Below are 18,424 nucleotides of genomic sequence, written 5' to 3'. Positions count from 1 at the left end.
TGACCTTGACGGTACCCAGTGAGCACAACCCAATGAGAGGCAGGCATTTCCCAGGCTCCTCTGGGCCACACTTCCTAGATGACCCTTCTGGACAGTTCTCCCTGTTGCCACTCACGCACCATACCTTCTTATCCCCAAGACCCCCTCTAGGAAAGGCGACATTTCTTTGACCCTCTCGTCTGCCAAGCCAGACTTCCCTGCTTCCTGAAGCCGGTTGGCTCCCTCCCCACCCTAGGGCACTTACCTACGAGGAACCTCTTCATCCCCATAGAGCACCGAGATGCTGTAGGGGCCCTCCCGGCTGGGCACGTAGTTAACCGTCTTTGTGCCGTCCGCGTTGTCTACCACATCCACAGGCTCTACCACCCCTGTGGGATCAGAAGAGAACGTAGCGGCCGTCAGGTTGGGCGAAGACGCCCCACTCACCCCAAACTCCACATCACTTCTGTTCCGATCTGGGGCCAAATGCCAGCAGGGGGGCAGTGCCTGGCACACGCCCGGTCCCCCGCGCAAAATAGCCTTTCCGGCTTTGTCGGGCCCCACAGCTAGCGTGACCCAAGCGGGCCTCCCCCTCCCTTCCCGAAGCTGAAACCACCTCCATTTAGCCTGAGCCTCCCGGTCTGCTCAGTTCTGGCCAACCTCATCGCAGACTTTTATAAAAGCCCCCTGTGGGCACCTCCTTCAGGGCATCAGTCCTTCTCTCCTTCCCAAGCACCATCCGTCTGCCAACTCACTGGCCGTCCGTACACTTACGCCTTTCGTCGCCGTACCATCCCAACTCGGGGCCTCCCGTGCCTTTAGGAGGCAGTCGGATGGTACAGAGGATAGAGTGCTGGGCCTGAAGCCACAAAGACCTGAATTTCATTCTGGCTCAGGCACTTACTAGGCTGGGCCCCCGGACAAGTCATTAACCCCTCTCTGCCTCGGTTCCCTCATCGGCAAAAAAAGCATCGGGGCTCTTAGGGTTGTTCTGGTGAGCAAATGAAGTACTATTTACAAAGCAGAGCACCCAGCACCCAGTAAGAACTTAATGCTTGCTTCCTTCCTTATGACACCCAGTCGCTTAAGCCCCTGCCTTGGAGCCCTTCCCGTACCATGGCAGTGGGCGCTAGGTAAGCCCCGCTCCCGTCGAGAAGGCAGCCGCTTATTCACTTACCCTTCGGCCCCTGCACCTTGACCTGGAGCGGGGCCACGCCCGCCTTACTGGTGTCGACCTGGAAGGACTGGGGGACGTTGGCTCGGACCACCCCAGGGCTCAGTCCGGGCCCTGAGCACTTCACCTTGGAAGAGTCTGTGACGTCATGCACGGGAACCTTGAATGGGCTGCCTGTTGGGGGCACGGTGAGAGACCCAGAAAGGGTGAAGGAAAGCACCAGACCCCAGGGCCGGATGGTGAGACTAGGTCTCTCACTTCCGTGCCTCAGCTGGCCTCCCTCCTCCTCCCCACAGAGTGACGGCAGACACCCAGAACCTCTGGGTCGGAAGGCCCCCAGGGAGAGGCTGTGCCGATAGGGCTCCCGCGCCGACTTCCGGCATCAGAAAAGCCCTGATTCAGCTTTCGAACTCCCAGGAGCCATTGAAGTCAGCTCTTTGAAGAACTCAACGTGGCAATCCCACTTCCACTTAAATCTTCTTTGCCCTCTTCTACCCAACTGCCTTACGTATGGCACAGCCTGTGGCCCTTCGCTGCCTATCTAACTGCCGGCTCTTCAGTGTATCCATGCCCCTCTTAAATGAGCCACGTAACCGCCACAAGGTCTGAAGCAGGCCCGGAAGCCCCACTCCCCCACGCCGCCTGTGAGACCCCTACGCCCCCAGACTTTTTCAGACACGCGCTTTAAACGTAGCTCCTGTTACCTGGCACTTGGTGACCCCCATAGGTCACGTTGAGGTTGTAGGTGCCCGCCTCATAAGGCACGTACTCCACGGAGCAGCTGCCATCCTTATTGTCCATGCAGGACATCTTGGCCTCCGATGGGCCTTCCACGGCCAGCCCGAGGCCTCCCGTGCCCGCGCCCCTGGAGACCCCCAAGGAAACGGTGTCTACCTTCCGCCAGACCACAGCCTCCTCCCCACCTCCATCCTCCGGGCCCGCCAGGACTGTCCCCCGTACCTGGTCTCCACGGTGAATTTGTTGGGCTGGTTGGTGGTTCCACTCTGGATGCCCGGTCCGTGAACACGTACTCGGGATGGGTCACAGCCCTCGGTCACAGACACTCGGAAGGGGCTGCTGGGTACAGGGCTGCCATCGTAGGTCACATCTACTGAATGGACCCCTGAGTCGAGGGGAGAAGGAAGCGGCGGGTGAGTCTGGAGAAACTTCCGTCGCTCAGGCCCTAGGCCCTTTCCGAGAAAGCTTCACCGCCTCGTCTCGTCCCTTTCCCAGAGGGACTCCCAGGCTCTCTCACTTTACCTTCCTCATAAGGCGTATATTCAACTTTGTAGGTTCCATCTCCATTGTCTTGGATGTAAGCATCAGTCAGGTTGCCTGATGGATTAGCAACACGTGTCTTGATGTGGGGACCCCCAGCCTTGGTGAGGGCCCGAGCGTCCACACTGAACTCCGTGGTGGCCTCTCGGAACACCCCTGAAAAAGAGTGAGGAACCGTGAGGAGAGGGCCACTGCGGCCCTCAAGCTCTCCGGCAGAAGCAGGAAGCTCCCATCTCTTGCTTGCCCTGAGGCACTCCCTCCCAGCTGACGGCCGGTGGCCTTTCAGCGACACTAAAAACAAACGGAGCCGGCCCCGTCGCGCCTGCCACGGCCACGGAGTGGATCATGGTGCAAGGGGAGGCGGAGGGCCCTGGCCGGATAGAGGGGGGGGCGGGTCCAGTGTTCTATACCTGCCCACTTTTGTCCATCGCCCAGCAGCTGTGGTGGGAAAGTCCCTCTTTTAAGTACGCAGGTGTCCCTTATGCCCTGAGCACTGCCACTAGGGAAAAGGAAGGCGGGGTTGTGCCCTAATCAAGGGGCAGGTGAGTATTAAAAGCAGCTAGACCTCCCGACTTCCAGGCCTAAGCGAGGAGCTCTAGGTTACGGAATTGAGACGGCAAGAGCGGGCAGGGCCCAGCTGCCCAGGCTGACCCACCCACTAACATGGGCCACGGGGTTCCCTCACTGGGAAGGCTGAGTTTATCAACTTCACCTACTTGTCTCCAAGTTTCTAAGTCAAACCCTTGCCCCACCAAGCCCGCCGGAGGATCTGCGTCTACACTCCGTCTCTGTCTTGATTCCCAACAATAATGGAACCAACAGAAACCAAGGTAGTCTGAGTTCCTCAAGATGAGGGAGCAGGTGGAAAGCTCGGATCCAAGCAGATCCGCAGCGTCCGTTCCCAACCTGCCAACGGCTAAGCCGGGTCTGGAGTCGGACGGGATGGAAAATCCACCCACGGCAGAGAGAGACGGAACGGACTTGGGGCGCACAGGGAGGTGTCCCGCTATCGTTCCATTTTTGTTCACGGCTTTTTCTTTTGGTCTATTTCTTCTTTCCCAATATGACTGATGTGTAATCGCACGTACATAACCCATATCAAAGTGCCGAGCACTTTAGAAAGAGAGAAGAGAGCAGGAACAAGGAATATTTGAAGCTCAAAATTTGTCGAAACGAATGTTAAAAATCGACTTAGATGTGATTGGGAAAAATAGGCTTGGACTCAGAGGTCCTGGCTCTGACACAGGATCTCGTGCCCCCCAAGGGGGGCACTGGCGGGCAGTCAAGGTCTCTGCCAGCTCCCAGAACCAAGAACCCAAGAACTGATCGGTACAAAGTAGACGAGGGCCAGCTTAGGTGCCCAGAACCGTAGCAAGGAACCTCGACCACTATCTTCTAGGCTGGCCGATTTTCCGTTCCCATGCACGACAGGCCCAGGGGGTGAAAACCCGTGGTGAAGGGCAGCCCAGTCTGCTCTGGGAGTGTCCTGATACCGAACTGTGCTGGGGCTCTCCATAACTAAGCGCTGTTCCCTCCCCACCCGCCGTGGCTCCTGGGCTCTGTTCACATGGCTCGAGCCTCTTCCTCCAAAGGCCTTCCCTTCAAAAACAACCCTCAAGTGTCCCCAGTCTGCCCTGCCCCCTTTAGGGCCTTCCTCCAGGAACTGCCGCCTTTCAGCATACTCTGTTCTCCTCTGGACACTCCCCAGCTGACCGTGACCTGGACCCCCCAGAAGGGTCCCCGAGACGTGCGAGCAAGACCAAGAGCACCAGTTGTCGGTCGCCTCCCCGGCCCTGAAAGTCGTCGTGTCTCTCGGAAGGCAGCCCTACACTGACCTCAACTCGCCCTTACTGCCTACGAGAGAGACGAGGCAGAGCAGCTTCCTGGGCTGGGAAGGCTCCCGTGACCCCAGGAGGGAGGGCAACAAGCTGTCCAGGGACACGGGCTCACCTTTGCCCTCCACACCAGGCCCGTAGCACTTGACGCCGGTAGTGTCGACCGCTGGCTCCACCAGGAGCTTGCTGGGAAAGTTGGGGACCATCTGGCCGCCGTATTTGATGGTGATGGTGTAGACCCCGGGGTAGAGGGGGATGTAGGTGATGGTGTAGGTGCCGTCCCCGTTGTCTTGGATGTGCACCTCCGCCTGCATGCCTGCGTCCGAGCTGATCTCGATGGTGAGCTCCGCACTCCCAGCGTTGGAGCAGTCCACGTGAAACTGACCCGCTTCGCCCGCCGTGGCACGCTCCAGCCCAGAGCCGGAGCACTTGACCTTGGAGGGGTCGAAACAGGGGGCCACGTGGGCCTTGAAGGGGGAGCCTGGGATGTGGGTGTCGGCAAAGAGGATGTTGATGTTGTAATCCCGGGTTCTGTGGGCAGGTAGGACACGGAACAGGTGCCATCCCCATTGTCCAGGCACTCGATTTTGGCTTCACACGGCCCCTCGACCGTCAGCCCGAGGCCTCCCGTGCCCGCGCCCTTAGTATCGATGGTGAAGGGGGCCGGGGAGCCGGCGCTGCCTCCCTTCAGCCCGGGTCCAAAGGCTTTCACCTACACGGAAGCAAAGGGGAAAGGGCGAGTGAGGCAAGGAAGGAAGAGGCAGGGCGGGAAGCTGGCCCCACAAGACCGCACAACCTTCACGGGCGATGAGAACGTGGCTGGAAAATGGCCGCCTCTAGGCCTGGCCCTAATCTGGATGAGCAGCTGACTCTTTAGGCCCACCTCCTCAGCCGTAAATGGGATCCAGCACGGGAAGGGACATGGAAGGGCCTCACGTGGGCCTGCGGAAGTCCCAAATGAACCGCCACTACCATGATCTCTCACGAGAGAAAGGGGTTGCTTTCTCAACCGCAAGGTGCTGGGGTATTACTCCTATATGCCTGTAACCTCTGTGCTCCCCAAACTGGCCAGGAACCTTGGGGTTAGTGGAGGAGAAGGGGGGGCGCTCTTGCTCGGTAATGACCGGCTAAGAGGAGCACCAGCTGACGCTGGGGGAGACTAGAGGCAGTCAGCCGTAGCATTGCCTACAAAAACACCCGGGTCTCTCCCATTCTCCAAAACCTCGACTGGAATCGTCCATGCTGGCTAACCGCCCTCTCTTTGGCAGCTAAGCTCTCTAGGAAGGCCGTCTACTGTCTCTCGTCGACTCACTACGATTCCACCAAAGCCACCCTCTCCAAAGTTCCCAATAGCCTCTTTGTTGGCAAATGCCAAAGCCTTTTCCCTCTTCTCGTCGTCCCTGACCTCTGCGGACTCGGACGCCGTGGCCTGCTCTCTCCCCCCGGACACCCCCTTTTCTCCAAGGCTCGGGGACACCCCCTCTCCTGGCTTTCCTCCTACTTCTCCGACTGCTCCTTCTGGCTCCTCTTCCAGATCACACCCTCCACCTGTAGATGTCCCTCAGCTTCTATTCTGGGTCCTCTTCTCTCCTCCCTCCGACCTCCTTCCCTTGGGGAGCTCATGGGCTCCCATAGGTTTAATCATCTCTATTCTGCTGATTGTCAGACCTACCTTTTTCCAGCCCTCACTTCTCTCCTTCACACTGTTGTCACCAACTAGCTACTGAACATCTCGAAGTGGATGTCATGTCGTTTTCAGTTCTGTCTGACTCTCCACGCTCCCCTTTGGGATTTTCTCGGTGGGGATACTGGAGGGGTTTGCCTTTTCTGCTTTCATTTTACAGGTGAGGAAACCGAGGCAAACAGCGTGAAGCGATTTGCCCAGAGATCACCTGAGGCTGGATTTCAACTCGGCTCCTCCTGACCCTTGGCCCAGCACTCCACTCCCTGTGGTGCTTCCTAAGGGTCACGTAGGTACCTCAAAATCAATGCGTCCAGAACTGAGCTCGCCCCAGAATGAACCCTGTCTTGTGACTGGCAAAGGCGATCAAGCCCCAGGGGCTCAGGCTCAAAATCTCAGCGTCACCCCCTCAGATTCAAGCTGTTACCAACGCCCAGCTGTCTCACCCCCGTAGCACCTCTCGAACGCACCCCGTTCTCTCTCCTGACCCCGCCCCCCTCTGAATTGTGGCAACGGCCTCCTGGCAATTGGGGGCAGTGGGGGGGGTGTCTGCCTGCCTCTCCCATCTTCCCCAGTCCAGACCGTTCTTCCTTCGGCCGCCCAGCTCACCCAACGCCAGTGGCGTGCGATCGTCTCCAGGATCGGACAGAAGCGCTTCCGTCGGGCGTTCCCTACCCACCCTCTTCTACCTCTCCAGTCTCCCTATATTCCCTACACAGACAACCCTGTTCTTGCCGGTCCACAGTGGGGCCCGTCCTCTCCAGAATCCTTTGCTTCTTCCCCAGCCTCCAGCCTCCACTCCAACCCCACCTTCCGCAGGAGGCTTTGCCTTTCCCTTGACGTGATCTTTCATTCACTGGATGTGTATCGATTCACAAGCTACCTCCCCGTTAGAATGTGACCTCCACGAGGGCAGGGACTAGCTTTTGCTTCCTTTATCTCTCCAGGTCTTGGCGCTTAGTAGGGTCCTGGGAGTCTGAGACCTATTACGCCAGTAAAGCGTGGCACCACGTGGCTTCCCAAAGGCCCTTTCGTCGATTTAGCTCAGTACCTTGGTGGGGTTGGTCGGCGGCACGGCCTCCACCGGGAAAGGGCTCCCGGGGACGGGAACACCGTCATAGGTCACCTCCACTTCATAGGGGCCCTCTTCTCGGGGGATGAACTTGACCACGCTGTTGTCTGCATTCAGGCCTGGCTCCACCTTGCAGGGGACCGCCTTGCCAGAAGGGCCCGTGATCTTAGACGCCACCTTGCCCTGGCCCCCTGCACCCTTGGCCTTGACTGTGAATTCCTGGTCTTTGCCGACTTCTACTTCTGCGGGGAACAGTCGCCGTGTGACCGGGATGTCTGCGTGCAACGCCCACACGCGGCAGACAAAGCTCGGGGGCAGAGCTGCGACTGCCTCCCCCCGATGCCCGCTTGCGACCATGGGAGGGGAAGGGGAAGGAGCCCAGCCTCCCCCCAGACCAAACAGACGCAGCGCCTGGGAGACCAAGGTTTCGGAGAATGGCAACCCTCGGGCGGGGGTAAAGGACCGGCCGGCCGGCCCTCCTCGAGTACTCACTGTCTCCTAAGCCGGACACCTTGATCTTGCTGAGGTCCAAGGTTTGGACCACACCCACAGAGAAGGGACTCTTGGGGATATGGTCCCCTCCATAGGTCACGTTCACACCCATGTTGCCCTGGATGGGAGGAAGGGAGATAGCAATACTCAGCCCTCAGTTCCTGTCTGCTAAGCTCTGAGGGGAAAGGGGACTTCTCTATTTCTTATGTCAGAAGCCTCATGACCTGCTTGGAAACACAGCAGAAAACCAAGAGGTTTGCGCATTGGTCTTGGCTCTGCCCATCACTCACGAGCTGATCTCGGGCCGATTCTATTCTCTCTCTTGGCCTCCCCCCTTGGACTAAACCGAGGAGGGAGCCCTCAAGGGGCTCCTTTCTCGCGTACTCTCGGGGGTCTCGGCTCCCAGTCAAGGACTGTTCTGTTAGAACTTCCCCGTGCACAGCACAGCGCCTAATAAGTGGACTCAATTAAGCACTTAGGCAATTCATTGCTTACGGTCCTCATTTACCTTTGCTGAAATGGGTCAAGTTTGGAATCCAAAAGCAAATCTGAAAACAACTAAACGACTGCTTAGGATTCGGTCTGGCGACACATCCTTCCCGTGGTTAAGGGCGGGACCGAGAGCCGGGCCCCGGAGGCCCTCGGGCCAGACCACAGGGCTCACCTGCTGCAAAGGGACATATTTGACGGTGTAAGTGTTGTCATGGTGATCGATGACATCGAAATCCCGAACAGCTTCTCCCTTGGCTGGGCCTGTGAACTGGACATCCAGCTTGGCTTTTCCCGCCGGCTTGGCGTTGACAGTGAAGTGGGTGGGTTTGCCAAGTTCCACGCCTGATGAGAGAAGCAGTGTCATGGGCCGGCTAGGACGGCTGCATCTCCCTTAGTACTATTCCTCAGATGGGATTCTCGTGGACACAATTCCCTCTTCCGCCACAGCGCTGCCCTCCTTCCGTTCCTTCCCGTTGGCCGAGCTAAGATAAACACGCCGGCCGAGGGGGCGGGAGGCAGAGACCGGTGGGACGGGCCCTTCCTTCCTCCGACGGCCAGATCCCGCCTACTCCAGGCACTCACCATTCCTGCTCAGTCCGGGGCCCTCGGCCTTCACTTTGCTGGCATCGTGGGCAGGGTCCACCTTGATTCGAATGGGGCTGGTGGGTGTGGCCTAGAAAGGAACAAGACGCGGAGTGGTAAGAAGCTCCCCCGGGTCTCCAGAGGCCCCAAGTCTCCGCCTCCCCTACCCACAGGTTCAGATTTAGGAAAGCAAAAAGAAGTGACCAGCCACTCTTTGTCGGGCAGGGTTGGTTTGGAGCTGGAGTTTGACTTGGGGTGGGGTGCGAGAGGAGATTCGAAAAAGTTCCAAAAGGAGCAAAAAAAAGAACACATTCAACGAGTGGGGCCAGATAGAGGGAAGAGGGAGAGAAAATCTGGAAAGGCTGCTTAGATGTGAGCTCGAGGCCGCTGGTATCTCTTACCTGGTTGGCAAACAGAACCATGATGGTATAGCTGCCTGCCCCCCGAGGGGTGTACTTGACTGTGAAGGTGTCATTGTCATTTCGAATGATGTCAAAGTCAATATCCGCCTCAGCTGGCCCCACCACTCCTGGGGCACATTTGATGCCAATGCTGACATCACCTGGAACGGGGCAAGGGCGAAGATCAGAACGGTATCGGCCAGCCCTGTTCCCCGGCCTCCGGTTAGACCGAGGCCACGCTAGAAGCATCTCTGAATTCCCTCTTGTTTGGTGACCTGGGCCAGAGGCAGAAGCCAGGGTTTTCCCTTCAGGCTTACTTTCCCTCAGGTCTAGGGAAATATGGAGCTTTGGAGAAGAGGAGCTTCTCGTGGCATTCCCTCAGGCCCTTTACTTTTGTCCCCGGGAGACCCAATTGAACGTCGTCGTGATGAACAAGGAAATCTTCAAAGGGGAATTAGTCCGTGTACTCCACCCTGCTCCCGTCTACTTCCTTCTTATGATAGCTCCCCGACAAGCCTCCAAGCCTCCAAGCTACTTTCCCACCCCATCCCCAAGCTCACTCACCCTGCCCAGCTTCAGTGCAGTCCACAGTGAAGTAGGTTGGCTCGTGGGCCTTGAGACCAGTCTTGGCCACTCCTGGCCCGTAGACTTTTACCTTATTAGGATGGCTTCCTGCTCCCACATTTACCTACAAAGACAGAGGGAGAAGATAAGCAATTCTGATGACCAAGAAGGAGAGGAAGAAGAAAGATAGGGGCACACTCCATGCATGGGGCAGGTGGGGGAAACACCTGTGCACACATGAAGGTGGGAGGTGACCCGTGTCCTCCAGACACTAAGATTATAGAGTCGGTGAGGAGAGTCATGGGAAAATCAATCTTGGAAGACAGGTGCCCCAAGGGCCTGAACTGCCAATTTCACCAAGCCGGTGGTCTCCAGAACACAGCCACTCATGGAGGGTTTTTGAACCAGGGGCAGGAGTCAGGCTTGTTCGTTCCTTATTTAGGAAAACTGTTTGGGCAGCTAGGTGGACGTGGGGTGGGAGAAGGGAGAGAGAGAGAGAGAGAGAGAGAGAGAGAGAGGCAGGAAAGCACCTTCTTCATCTAGGCTACTCTCCTTTAAATCCTTAACCGTCTTCCTGTGGCCCAGCTGATGCTTCCCAAGGAAGCCTCCTCACCCCCCTCCTGGGGATGAGCACTCCCCCCTCATCAGTTTATCTTCCATTCACTCATCTGCTTCTAGCTTATTGCCAACCCCCAAGAGGAAGGCTGGAGACTGCCATTAAAGACCTGGCACAAAGTAAGAGCTTGATGTTCACAGGGTTCCCTTGGAATGGGGCTCAGAGGGAAAAAAACAGAGCGCGTGAGGCTCCTGGATGGGCACAAGCTCGACGGGAACCAGTGACGTAGCCACCGCCGAGACAAAAAACCCAAGTGGCTCGGCCCCAAGAGGAACTGGCGAGCTCCAGCTGGGAGCGTCTAGACTGACAGACAAAGCTGAGGAGACTGTTGGTCTTCTGGGCCTGAACTTCCCATCTGTGAAATGGGAACTACAGCAGAGCAGGAGCAGAGTGGGAGAGGACCCCAGCTCAAATACCTGGATAGGAAGGGGCTTCTGGCTCTAAACTCAGACTCTTGGGACGCAACACAGCTGTCCCCTGCATGATCTTGCCAAGTCAGTGACCCTCCCTAGTTTCTTTTCATCAGCTGAGGCTCCCAGTTTCAGCCTGTGCAGAGATGGGGGGAGGGAGCCTTACCCGGTAGGGGCTGTTAGGGATGTTGACGCCTCCCCAAGAGATCATAGCCGTGTGCTTGACTGCTTTCTTGGGGACATAGGAGCAGCTGAAGGTGTTGTTGCCATTGTCTTTCACGGTGACATCCACAGGAAAGCCCTCGCTGTCCTGAAAGGGGAGGAGAAGCAACTGAGCTCAGCCAGTCTGTTTTGAGGCTCCTGCGGCAGCCCCATGCTTCTCAACCCCATCTCACCTGCACTTGGACTTTGAGAGGGGCCTTGCCCCCGTTCTTGGCATCCACGGTGAACTCGGCCGGCTTATTGATGGCCACGCCGGTCTTCTCCAGACCCGGCCCTCGAGCTTTCACCTAAAGCCAAGCCCCAGAGACATCAGACCCGGAGGCCCTGCCCCCGACGGGCCAGCCCCGAGCCAGCCAGCGGGCGTAAGGGACGTGGCCTTCTGGGAAGTCACGAGGGGCTCGCTGAAATCTGTCTCCTCTAGCCACCCAACCAGGGACCTCCAGTCACTCCTCGGAGGCCCACGTCAGGCAAGCCAAGATCTGTCCTTCTCACGCAGTAGGGTAAAGCTCGGCGAACTCAACCCCACCTCCTTGGTACTGGGCTCCCTATGCCCCGGTAGTAACCCAGAGGGAGCGGCGCTTCCCTCCTGAAGGGAAAGGGGTAATACAACCAAAAAGGGCAACTGGAGCAGCCCGAGAGCACTGCTAGCTGACCACTGAGCTTGGCCACCAGTCTGGAACTCTCTCCAAAGCAGCGAGGCCCCCCTCCCCCCCACCTCTAGCTTCGAGCTCTTCCGAGGCCCCAGAAAGGACCAAACGATCGAGTCACATGCACGTTTTCAGGTGGGGGCGATGAGGAAGGAGAAGCCCAGCAGTCAAAAGGCCACAGGCCATGCCCACGTGCTGTAGGGCAAGGTCGGTCCCCGGCACGGGCCTTGGGCATCTTCCCGGGGCCCAGTCCTTCCTCACCTTTTCTGGGTAAAAGTCCTTGGGGGCGGTCTTGATGTCAGCCATGAACGGACTGAGTTTGATATCTTCATTGTTGCAGAGCACGTGGACCGCGTACTCCCCGGCCTCCTGTGGCCAATAGCGCACGTCACAGGAACCATCACCCCGGTCATCACACTCAATCTTTGCCTGTGAGGGGCCTTCCACTGAGAATCCTGGGGGATTGACAGCAAGTCGACTGAATGAGAGCCTGGAGGGAGTAGCGGCGGATCTGCCTCTCTCCCAAACGGCCTTCCGAGGCAGACTACTTCCGAGTTCCCACTATGCCGAGGGGCCTTTGAGAGTCCCGGGTCTTTTGCGCAAGAATGAGCGAGTGAGCCGGGATCTGAAACCGTGTCTTTCACCGCCCCCTCCCTCAGCCCCCACTCCCACCCCCCGACTCCAATCATCTCTCCTTTCTCTGAACTTGGCACTGGGCCCTGCACGCTCCATTGGGAAATCATTGGACTGAGTAGAGAAATACGGTGTGCCCGATTTCCCCGCTAGACTGGAGACCGTGCCATCGTGAGTCTTCGTGTGATTTTCTGGCCTCTTTGCCCACACCCCAAGAAGGTGTCTTCCGACATACCCAGGGTGCCAACGTCATCCCCGATGGCCTCGACCACGAAGTCGGCCGACTTGCCGACCACGCCGCCCTCCAGGCCGGGGCCCCAGGCCCGAACCTTCTGGTTGCCGCATTCCGTGCCCACCTTTACTTCGAAGGGACTATCGAGGGGACACACATACACACCACTATGAGAAAAGCACTGAATTCCTCCCCCACCCCTCCTCCCATCCCCCTAGCTGAGAAGGGAAGACTATTTCAGAGAAGAGGACAAGGAAGCTCAAGGAAGGGAAGGGGCACACCACCGGGTGGCAAGGGCAGAAATCGTGACACAGTCAGGTGTAAAAGATCATCTGCTGATCTCTGAGTCGGGAAACTTTAGCTTGGGATCTCTCCTCTGACACTTGCTAGCTCTGTAATCTGGGCCAAGTCACTCTGTCATCCCAAACTTCGGCTCCCTCATTCGAAGGGTCACAGTAAAACTCAAAGGAGACGACGTCTACATTTCTACATGTGGCATATGGGATCATTTCTTGGGCCGTGGGGCTTCCGGCCTATGGCTTGGTTTCCATTTTGTTCAAACGTCAGTGGCCCGCCCCCAACTGGAAGTTGAAAGGGAGCCTTCCTCACCTCCGGGAGATGTTCTGGCCACCCCAGGTGATGGTGACTGTGTAGTTGCCGGGGACGGGAGGATAATACTCAAAGCCATAAACGCCATCTCCGAGATCTTTCTGTTTCACCCGTTCTTCACCCTCTTTGGGGGGAAGGAAGAAGAGTATGGGTGAAAAAGGATTTCAAGAAGCCCAATTCCCAGTGTTGACTCCTGAAGAGGCCCCAGGTAATAGCTGGGAAATTGCAGAGTGGCTTCTTACTAGCTCTCCAGAGGTTTCCATTTCGGATGCCTCCAGAAGATGTTTTGATAAAACTGCTTGTCATTGAGTATCTGCCCCCCAATCTGCCCCAGCCGTCTTATTTTATGTATGTGTGTGTGTGTGTGTGTATGTATGTATGTATGTGTGTGTGTGTGTGTGTGTGTGTGTGTGTGTGTGTGTATATATATACCCTACATATGTAGGAGCCTTTTTTTTTTCTTTTGTGAGGCAACTGGGGTTAAGTGACTTTTTCAGGGTCACATAGCTAGGAAGTGTTAAGGCCAGGTTTGAACTCAGGTGCTCCTCTAGTTGCAGGGGCAGGGCTCTCTTCCCTGTACTACCTAGCTGCCCCGACGGCCTTCTTTCCTAATACTGTCCTCCCCCCTTCAATTGTGGCCCAGCTAGACTGTACTTTGCCCTCCAGATCTGTACATACTGGGAGGGGTCTTTCCTTACACCCCCAGCTATCTTTGTCTCATTCGTCAAGTAGCCTCAATTTTTCTGGGCAAGGAAATCCTTCCACAGCAACTTCAAGCCTCACATGGCAAACGGCTTTGCGTCTCTCAGACGTAGACATAGGCGACGTGAGACCTGGGTTATCTACGTCGGTGTCCTGACTTTCCCCTACCCCCACTGTGACCGTAAACTCCAGGGGGAGGGCCAAGGAGGTACCTTACTTTCCCCGGGACCTCCTACGACACTTAATTCAAAGTCATCGATCAAAAGGGCACTCTCGGTGCCAGGCGGAGGGGACGAGGATTGAAAAACCAGTCCTTTCAACCAGAAGCATCCACTCACCAGAAGCCACTCTGGCTCCCAGCAGGGGTGGGGAGAACAAGGGGAAGGACCGGAAGTAAACCTCCAATCCAAATAGAACACAACTACAGGGAGGGGAGGCAGAAAACATCCGAACGCTGTCGTGTCGCTGAAGATAGAGGGAACGGGCAGAGGAAGACAGGGGTGTTTCCCCGGCCTCGGCCGCAGCAAACGTGCACCCTTGGTCCCGAGAGAGGGGATAAAAGGAGAGACCGGGCCCATCCAGGGGCAGAAAAGGGGCTTCAGAAATTCAGCACCCACCTGAATGGGGCCTGAGGCCTTCTACCCCAGATGGGCCCAGCCCCACCCCACAATGGCCCGGCTACCCAGTGACAGGGACTTCTGTGATGGGAGCTCGTTCCCTTTCGCGTGGGCTCTGCGAGCCACCATCGGCTCTGAGGGAGCCCCTAGCGTGGAAGGCTCTGCCCTTTAAGACCAAATAAAATCAGCGTCTTCCACGTGACAGCTTTCCAAAAGTCCTATAACTCTGATGTCCCACGATGCCTGTCGTCTACCTCTGAGAGATGGATGCCAAGCTAAACCTGAACATCCTGTGCTCCTTCAACAAGTCTCCAGTAAGCTCACCCCAAGGTTCTTCTCTGTCGTGAATGACGTCTCCCGGTCGTCGTCGGTGCAAACCCCCGAGCCCGATACCCCCCACCCCCAATCTGGCGCCGGACTTACTGGGACCCTTCACGACGACCTTGAGCTCGCCACTGCCCGCGCCTTTGGTGTAGACTTTGAAGTCGGCCGTCTCTTTCACTCGAACGCCTTTGGGCTGCAGACCTCGGCCCACGGCCCGGCAGGCGCTGGGGTTGCAGGCTGGGGAGAGAAGGGAGGTTTCGCTATTCGGAGAGCCGGAGGAACAGCCAGGATACCCCGAGTCCAGGTAGCCCAAGGTCAAAGGCGAGGCCTCGGCTCTGACGCTACGTTCTTGCCTGCCGAAACCCGGGCCCGGGGTCCTCTTTTCCCAAAGAATCGGGCAAGAGAGAGTGGTAATCCCGTGCCAGAACGACCAATCGTCGAGTGCAATGCCCTCGCGGCACGGGGGGCCCCGCCAAAGGGAGTGACCGAGCCAAGCTAGCGGTGACTGGAATTCGTGGCGCGTGTGAGTTCCGGCTTCTTACGGCACTACCGGAGCTGGGATACTGTGGTGACGTGCTGGGACCTCCCCCCTCCCCGCCCTCCCCTACTCCTTCCAACAGCACCCCCTCCCTCCGAAATAAGCGGGCTCAAGTACCGTCCACCCTTTGGTGAGATCAGAGCTCAGCAGAGATTCCCAGGCAGCCGGAGCCAGGTCTTCAGAGAAGACGGAAGCATGAAGAGACAGACAGAAGAGAGGAAACAAACCACGGAGGGAGAGCGAGTTCGCCAAGAACAGTGAAAAGACAGGCGATGGACGGAAAAGAGGAGAGGGAAAGAGGGAGGGGGGGGCCCGAGGCAGCCGTGAATAAGAGGAGAAGAAGAGTGATCTCGTGGCCCACCCGCCATGGTCCCAACCTCTCCAGGATGGGGGGTCGGGGAGGAGGGATATGAGGGCGGCCAGAGCAGCAGTGCCCGGGATGGCGGTCGGTCTCCCGGGGTCCCCGGCAGGGGGTGACCGGCCTCGTGGGGAGCACGACATGCATCGGAGGAACTCACCTTGCCCAACCGTGACGGTGTACGGGCTCCGAGGAATGGGTACCCCGGCAAAGGTGACGTAGATGGTATAGACTCCCTCCAGGGTGGGCTTGTAGCTACACCTGTACGTGCTGTTGCCCTTGTCCTCCAGCTGCTGCTCCACGGTGCCCTTCTTCCCCGTGGGATCTTGGATCACTACCTCCACCTCTCCAACGCCAGCACCTGACAGGGAGACCGAACTAGAGGATCCGGCCCCCCTCCCTGCTCCCTCACTCTGCCATACCACCCCCATCCAGGATGGGCACTTCCCAGAGTGGGAGGGGCAGGTCCTGGCCCAGAATCATGGACTCAGGACAAATGGCCCAAGCTGAAAGGCCTCATTTTCCTTGGGTCTCTCCCATCTCTGAAAAGATGAGAGCGGGCAATTCACAGCGGAGGCGTGTGCTCTGCGCTCACATCTGCCGACCTGAAGCGGGCCAAAGCTTCACGTATCGGGGCAAGGGATGGGAGTTTAGAGCCGACCCGGTCCAAAGAGGGTGTTGGCCTCTCATGGGCTATGAAGGGCCGGGGACGTGCTCCCAAGACCGGGGGAAGCCAGGATGTGGCAGCCCGTACTCTTAGCTCACAACCGCTTTAGCGATGGCTTCTTTTTAAGCTCGAGACTAAGGCTCATCTCCCGCAGGAGCGGTTAGCGAAGAGGTGAGGGTACGGCACCGAGGAAAAAGCAAGGGGTTTGGCATCAGACGCCATCCAAGCCCTTCTCCGTATAACGAGGGCTCGACCTTGGTGACCGGCTCGCGGGGCCGGTTCCGGGTCCCTGGGATTCTGGGAGGGGGAAGGTGGCGGGGACGGGGAATGGGAAGGAGGTCAGCCTCACCGGCGGTGAAGATCTCAAAGTAGGTGGTCTTGTTGGCGATGTTACCGGTGGGTTCCAGGCCGGGGCCTTGGGCTGTGACCTTGCTGGAGTCTCCCTGGGACTTGTCCACATGCACCTCAAAGGGGCTCTTGGCGATGTGCTGGCCAGCAAAGAGAACCGTGACCTAGACGAGCGGGATGCGGGGAGATTTGGAGTCAAGAAGCGAGGCTGGAAGAGCCCTACCTTCCCTCCCGTCCTCCGGCCAAGGTTCCGTCTCACCTTGTGCGTCCCTGTGACCTCGGGGATGTACCAGACAGAGAAAGTGCGGTTCTTGTCATTGTTGGCGATCACCTTGGCCTGTAACGGGGGGCGAGGGGTCTCGGTCACCTTGCCGGGCACGAGGCCAGGACGGCGCTCGCCCAGCTCTCTCGGGCCGATCTTCCCTCCGGTGACCGGCCCTGGACCCCTTCTATTCCCCACATGGGTCTCCAAGTCTCATCCCTCCCGAGCCCAGAGGGGGCAGGGACAGGGTCAGCACCTACCTCTTCCCGGTGCCCAGCAGGATCCTCCACGTACACCAGGACCTCCCCCTGGCCGGCACTTATTGTCTCCACGGTGAACTCCGCCCGCTTCTTCACCATATTGCCGGTGGGCTCGATTCCTACGTGGGAGACGGCGGGTGAAGTCAGGACAGCACAAGGTGGGCTCCCGACTTCCCCCGCGTCACGACCGAGCGAAGGGGCTCCGCGCTGACCCACATCGCTAGCCTGTGGAGGCCCTTGCCCGATCCCCTACCCACCCCCACCCCCTCCAATCCAGTGGCTCAACCCGTCTCCCTAGGGATTCTGGGGACGGTGTCTGCCGGCTGTCTACTGCCCAGACCCCTTCAGCAAAAAAGGGGTGGACAGGAGCAGGGCAGCACCAAGAACCAAGTCTGGGCCTGCCTACGCAGCTGGCACTCGCCTTCCCTTCTTAGACCCCTTAGCCGTTCGCCTCAGCGTAGGTGCCCTTCCGCCCCCCGCCAAAGTGCCAATTCCCACCCTCCCCAAGAGACCACCCTCCTCTGTCTGGTTCCTCACCCGGCCCATAGGCTCTGGCTTTCTTTGGGTTGAGCTTGGGGCGCAGCGGGGCCCCAGGCTTCAGCTTGGCCTTGGGAAACTGGGACAGGTAGGTCATGACCGAATGCTCATCAACATTGGGGTCCACAATCTCCTCGGGAGTGATCACCTGCAGAAGATCGGAGGGGTCACTGCTGCCAGGGCGAGGCGGGGGCCACACCGACTTGACATAAGCTTCTAGCCACCCCCACTCACAACCGGAGCTAGAGTTGGGGACCCATGGGGGGGAAATTGGGACGAGGACCCCGGCGGAAAGGACACTTGGCCCGGAGTCACGGGACCGATGGTTAAATTCCTCCCAACTCTTACTTCCCTACTCTGGACCTCGATTCCCCCCCCCCCCCCCGGAAAATCAGACGTTTAGATCGGACGGCCTCCGAGGTCCTTCTCGGCTCTAGCTCGGCCAATCGCTTAGCTCTCCGGGAACGGGGAAGAGACAAACATCGGCAAAGATCGTACCTGCGGGATGCCCAGCCAGTCGTCGGCCTGCTGCATGGCTTCTCTGGCGTTGTTCACGGGCTTGCTGGCGTCCCAGGAGTCCCAGTCGGGGCACAGGCCTGCGGCAGACGGGAGAGAAAGCCCGCGGAATAAGCCAATCCACCCTCCGTCCTCAGGAGCTCAGACCATCCGTGCTCGCCATCGGGGAAGCTCCAACAGAGGACCGTGGGCCGGACACTGGGGAGATCAACTCCCGCCTTGGAATACGTTCCGTTTGGGTGGGGGGGGCAGCCAAGGCCTCCTCTGCAAGAGGCGGGGGTCGAGTTGAGCCTCGAGGGGAGGAAAGGACTTTCGAGGTGGAGACAAGGAAGAAGAGCATCCAGGCAAGGGATGAGCTTGTGCCGAATCCAAAACG

General features: G+C 58.2%; 1 protein-coding gene across 1 annotated transcript in view; it reads right to left on the bottom strand.

Annotated features, from left to right (window-relative positions):
- FLNA (filamin A) overlaps positions 1–18,424 on the bottom strand; it is a 52,121-nt gene that overhangs the window by 20,513 nt on the left and 13,184 nt on the right. The window contains 25 exon segments of the mRNA XM_051968013.1: positions 245–368; positions 1,157–1,327; positions 1,858–2,018; positions 2,114–2,276; positions 2,414–2,587; positions 4,382–4,789; positions 4,792–4,978; positions 6,999–7,261; positions 7,512–7,629; positions 8,176–8,345; positions 8,586–8,676; positions 8,987–9,147; positions 9,551–9,674; positions 10,743–10,886; positions 10,972–11,085; positions 11,707–11,900; positions 12,314–12,450; positions 12,920–13,043; positions 14,662–14,799; positions 15,619–15,819; positions 16,475–16,637; positions 16,733–16,810; positions 16,996–17,114; positions 17,533–17,680; positions 18,031–18,128. Coding sequence (XP_051823973.1) covers positions 245–368; positions 1,157–1,327; positions 1,858–2,018; positions 2,114–2,276; positions 2,414–2,587; positions 4,382–4,789; positions 4,792–4,978; positions 6,999–7,261; positions 7,512–7,629; positions 8,176–8,345; positions 8,586–8,676; positions 8,987–9,147; positions 9,551–9,674; positions 10,743–10,886; positions 10,972–11,085; positions 11,707–11,900; positions 12,314–12,450; positions 12,920–13,043; positions 14,662–14,799; positions 15,619–15,819; positions 16,475–16,637; positions 16,733–16,810; positions 16,996–17,114; positions 17,533–17,680; positions 18,031–18,128 — 3,973 coding nt within the window.

The sequence above is a fragment of the Antechinus flavipes genome, chromosome X (assembly GCF_016432865.1).
Source record: "Antechinus flavipes isolate AdamAnt ecotype Samford, QLD, Australia chromosome X, AdamAnt_v2, whole genome shotgun sequence".
Taxonomy (NCBI): Eukaryota; Metazoa; Chordata; class Mammalia; order Dasyuromorphia; family Dasyuridae; genus Antechinus; species Antechinus flavipes.
The sequence above is the reverse complement of the archived record's forward strand: the minus strand, read 5'-3'. Positions and strand labels throughout refer to the sequence as shown.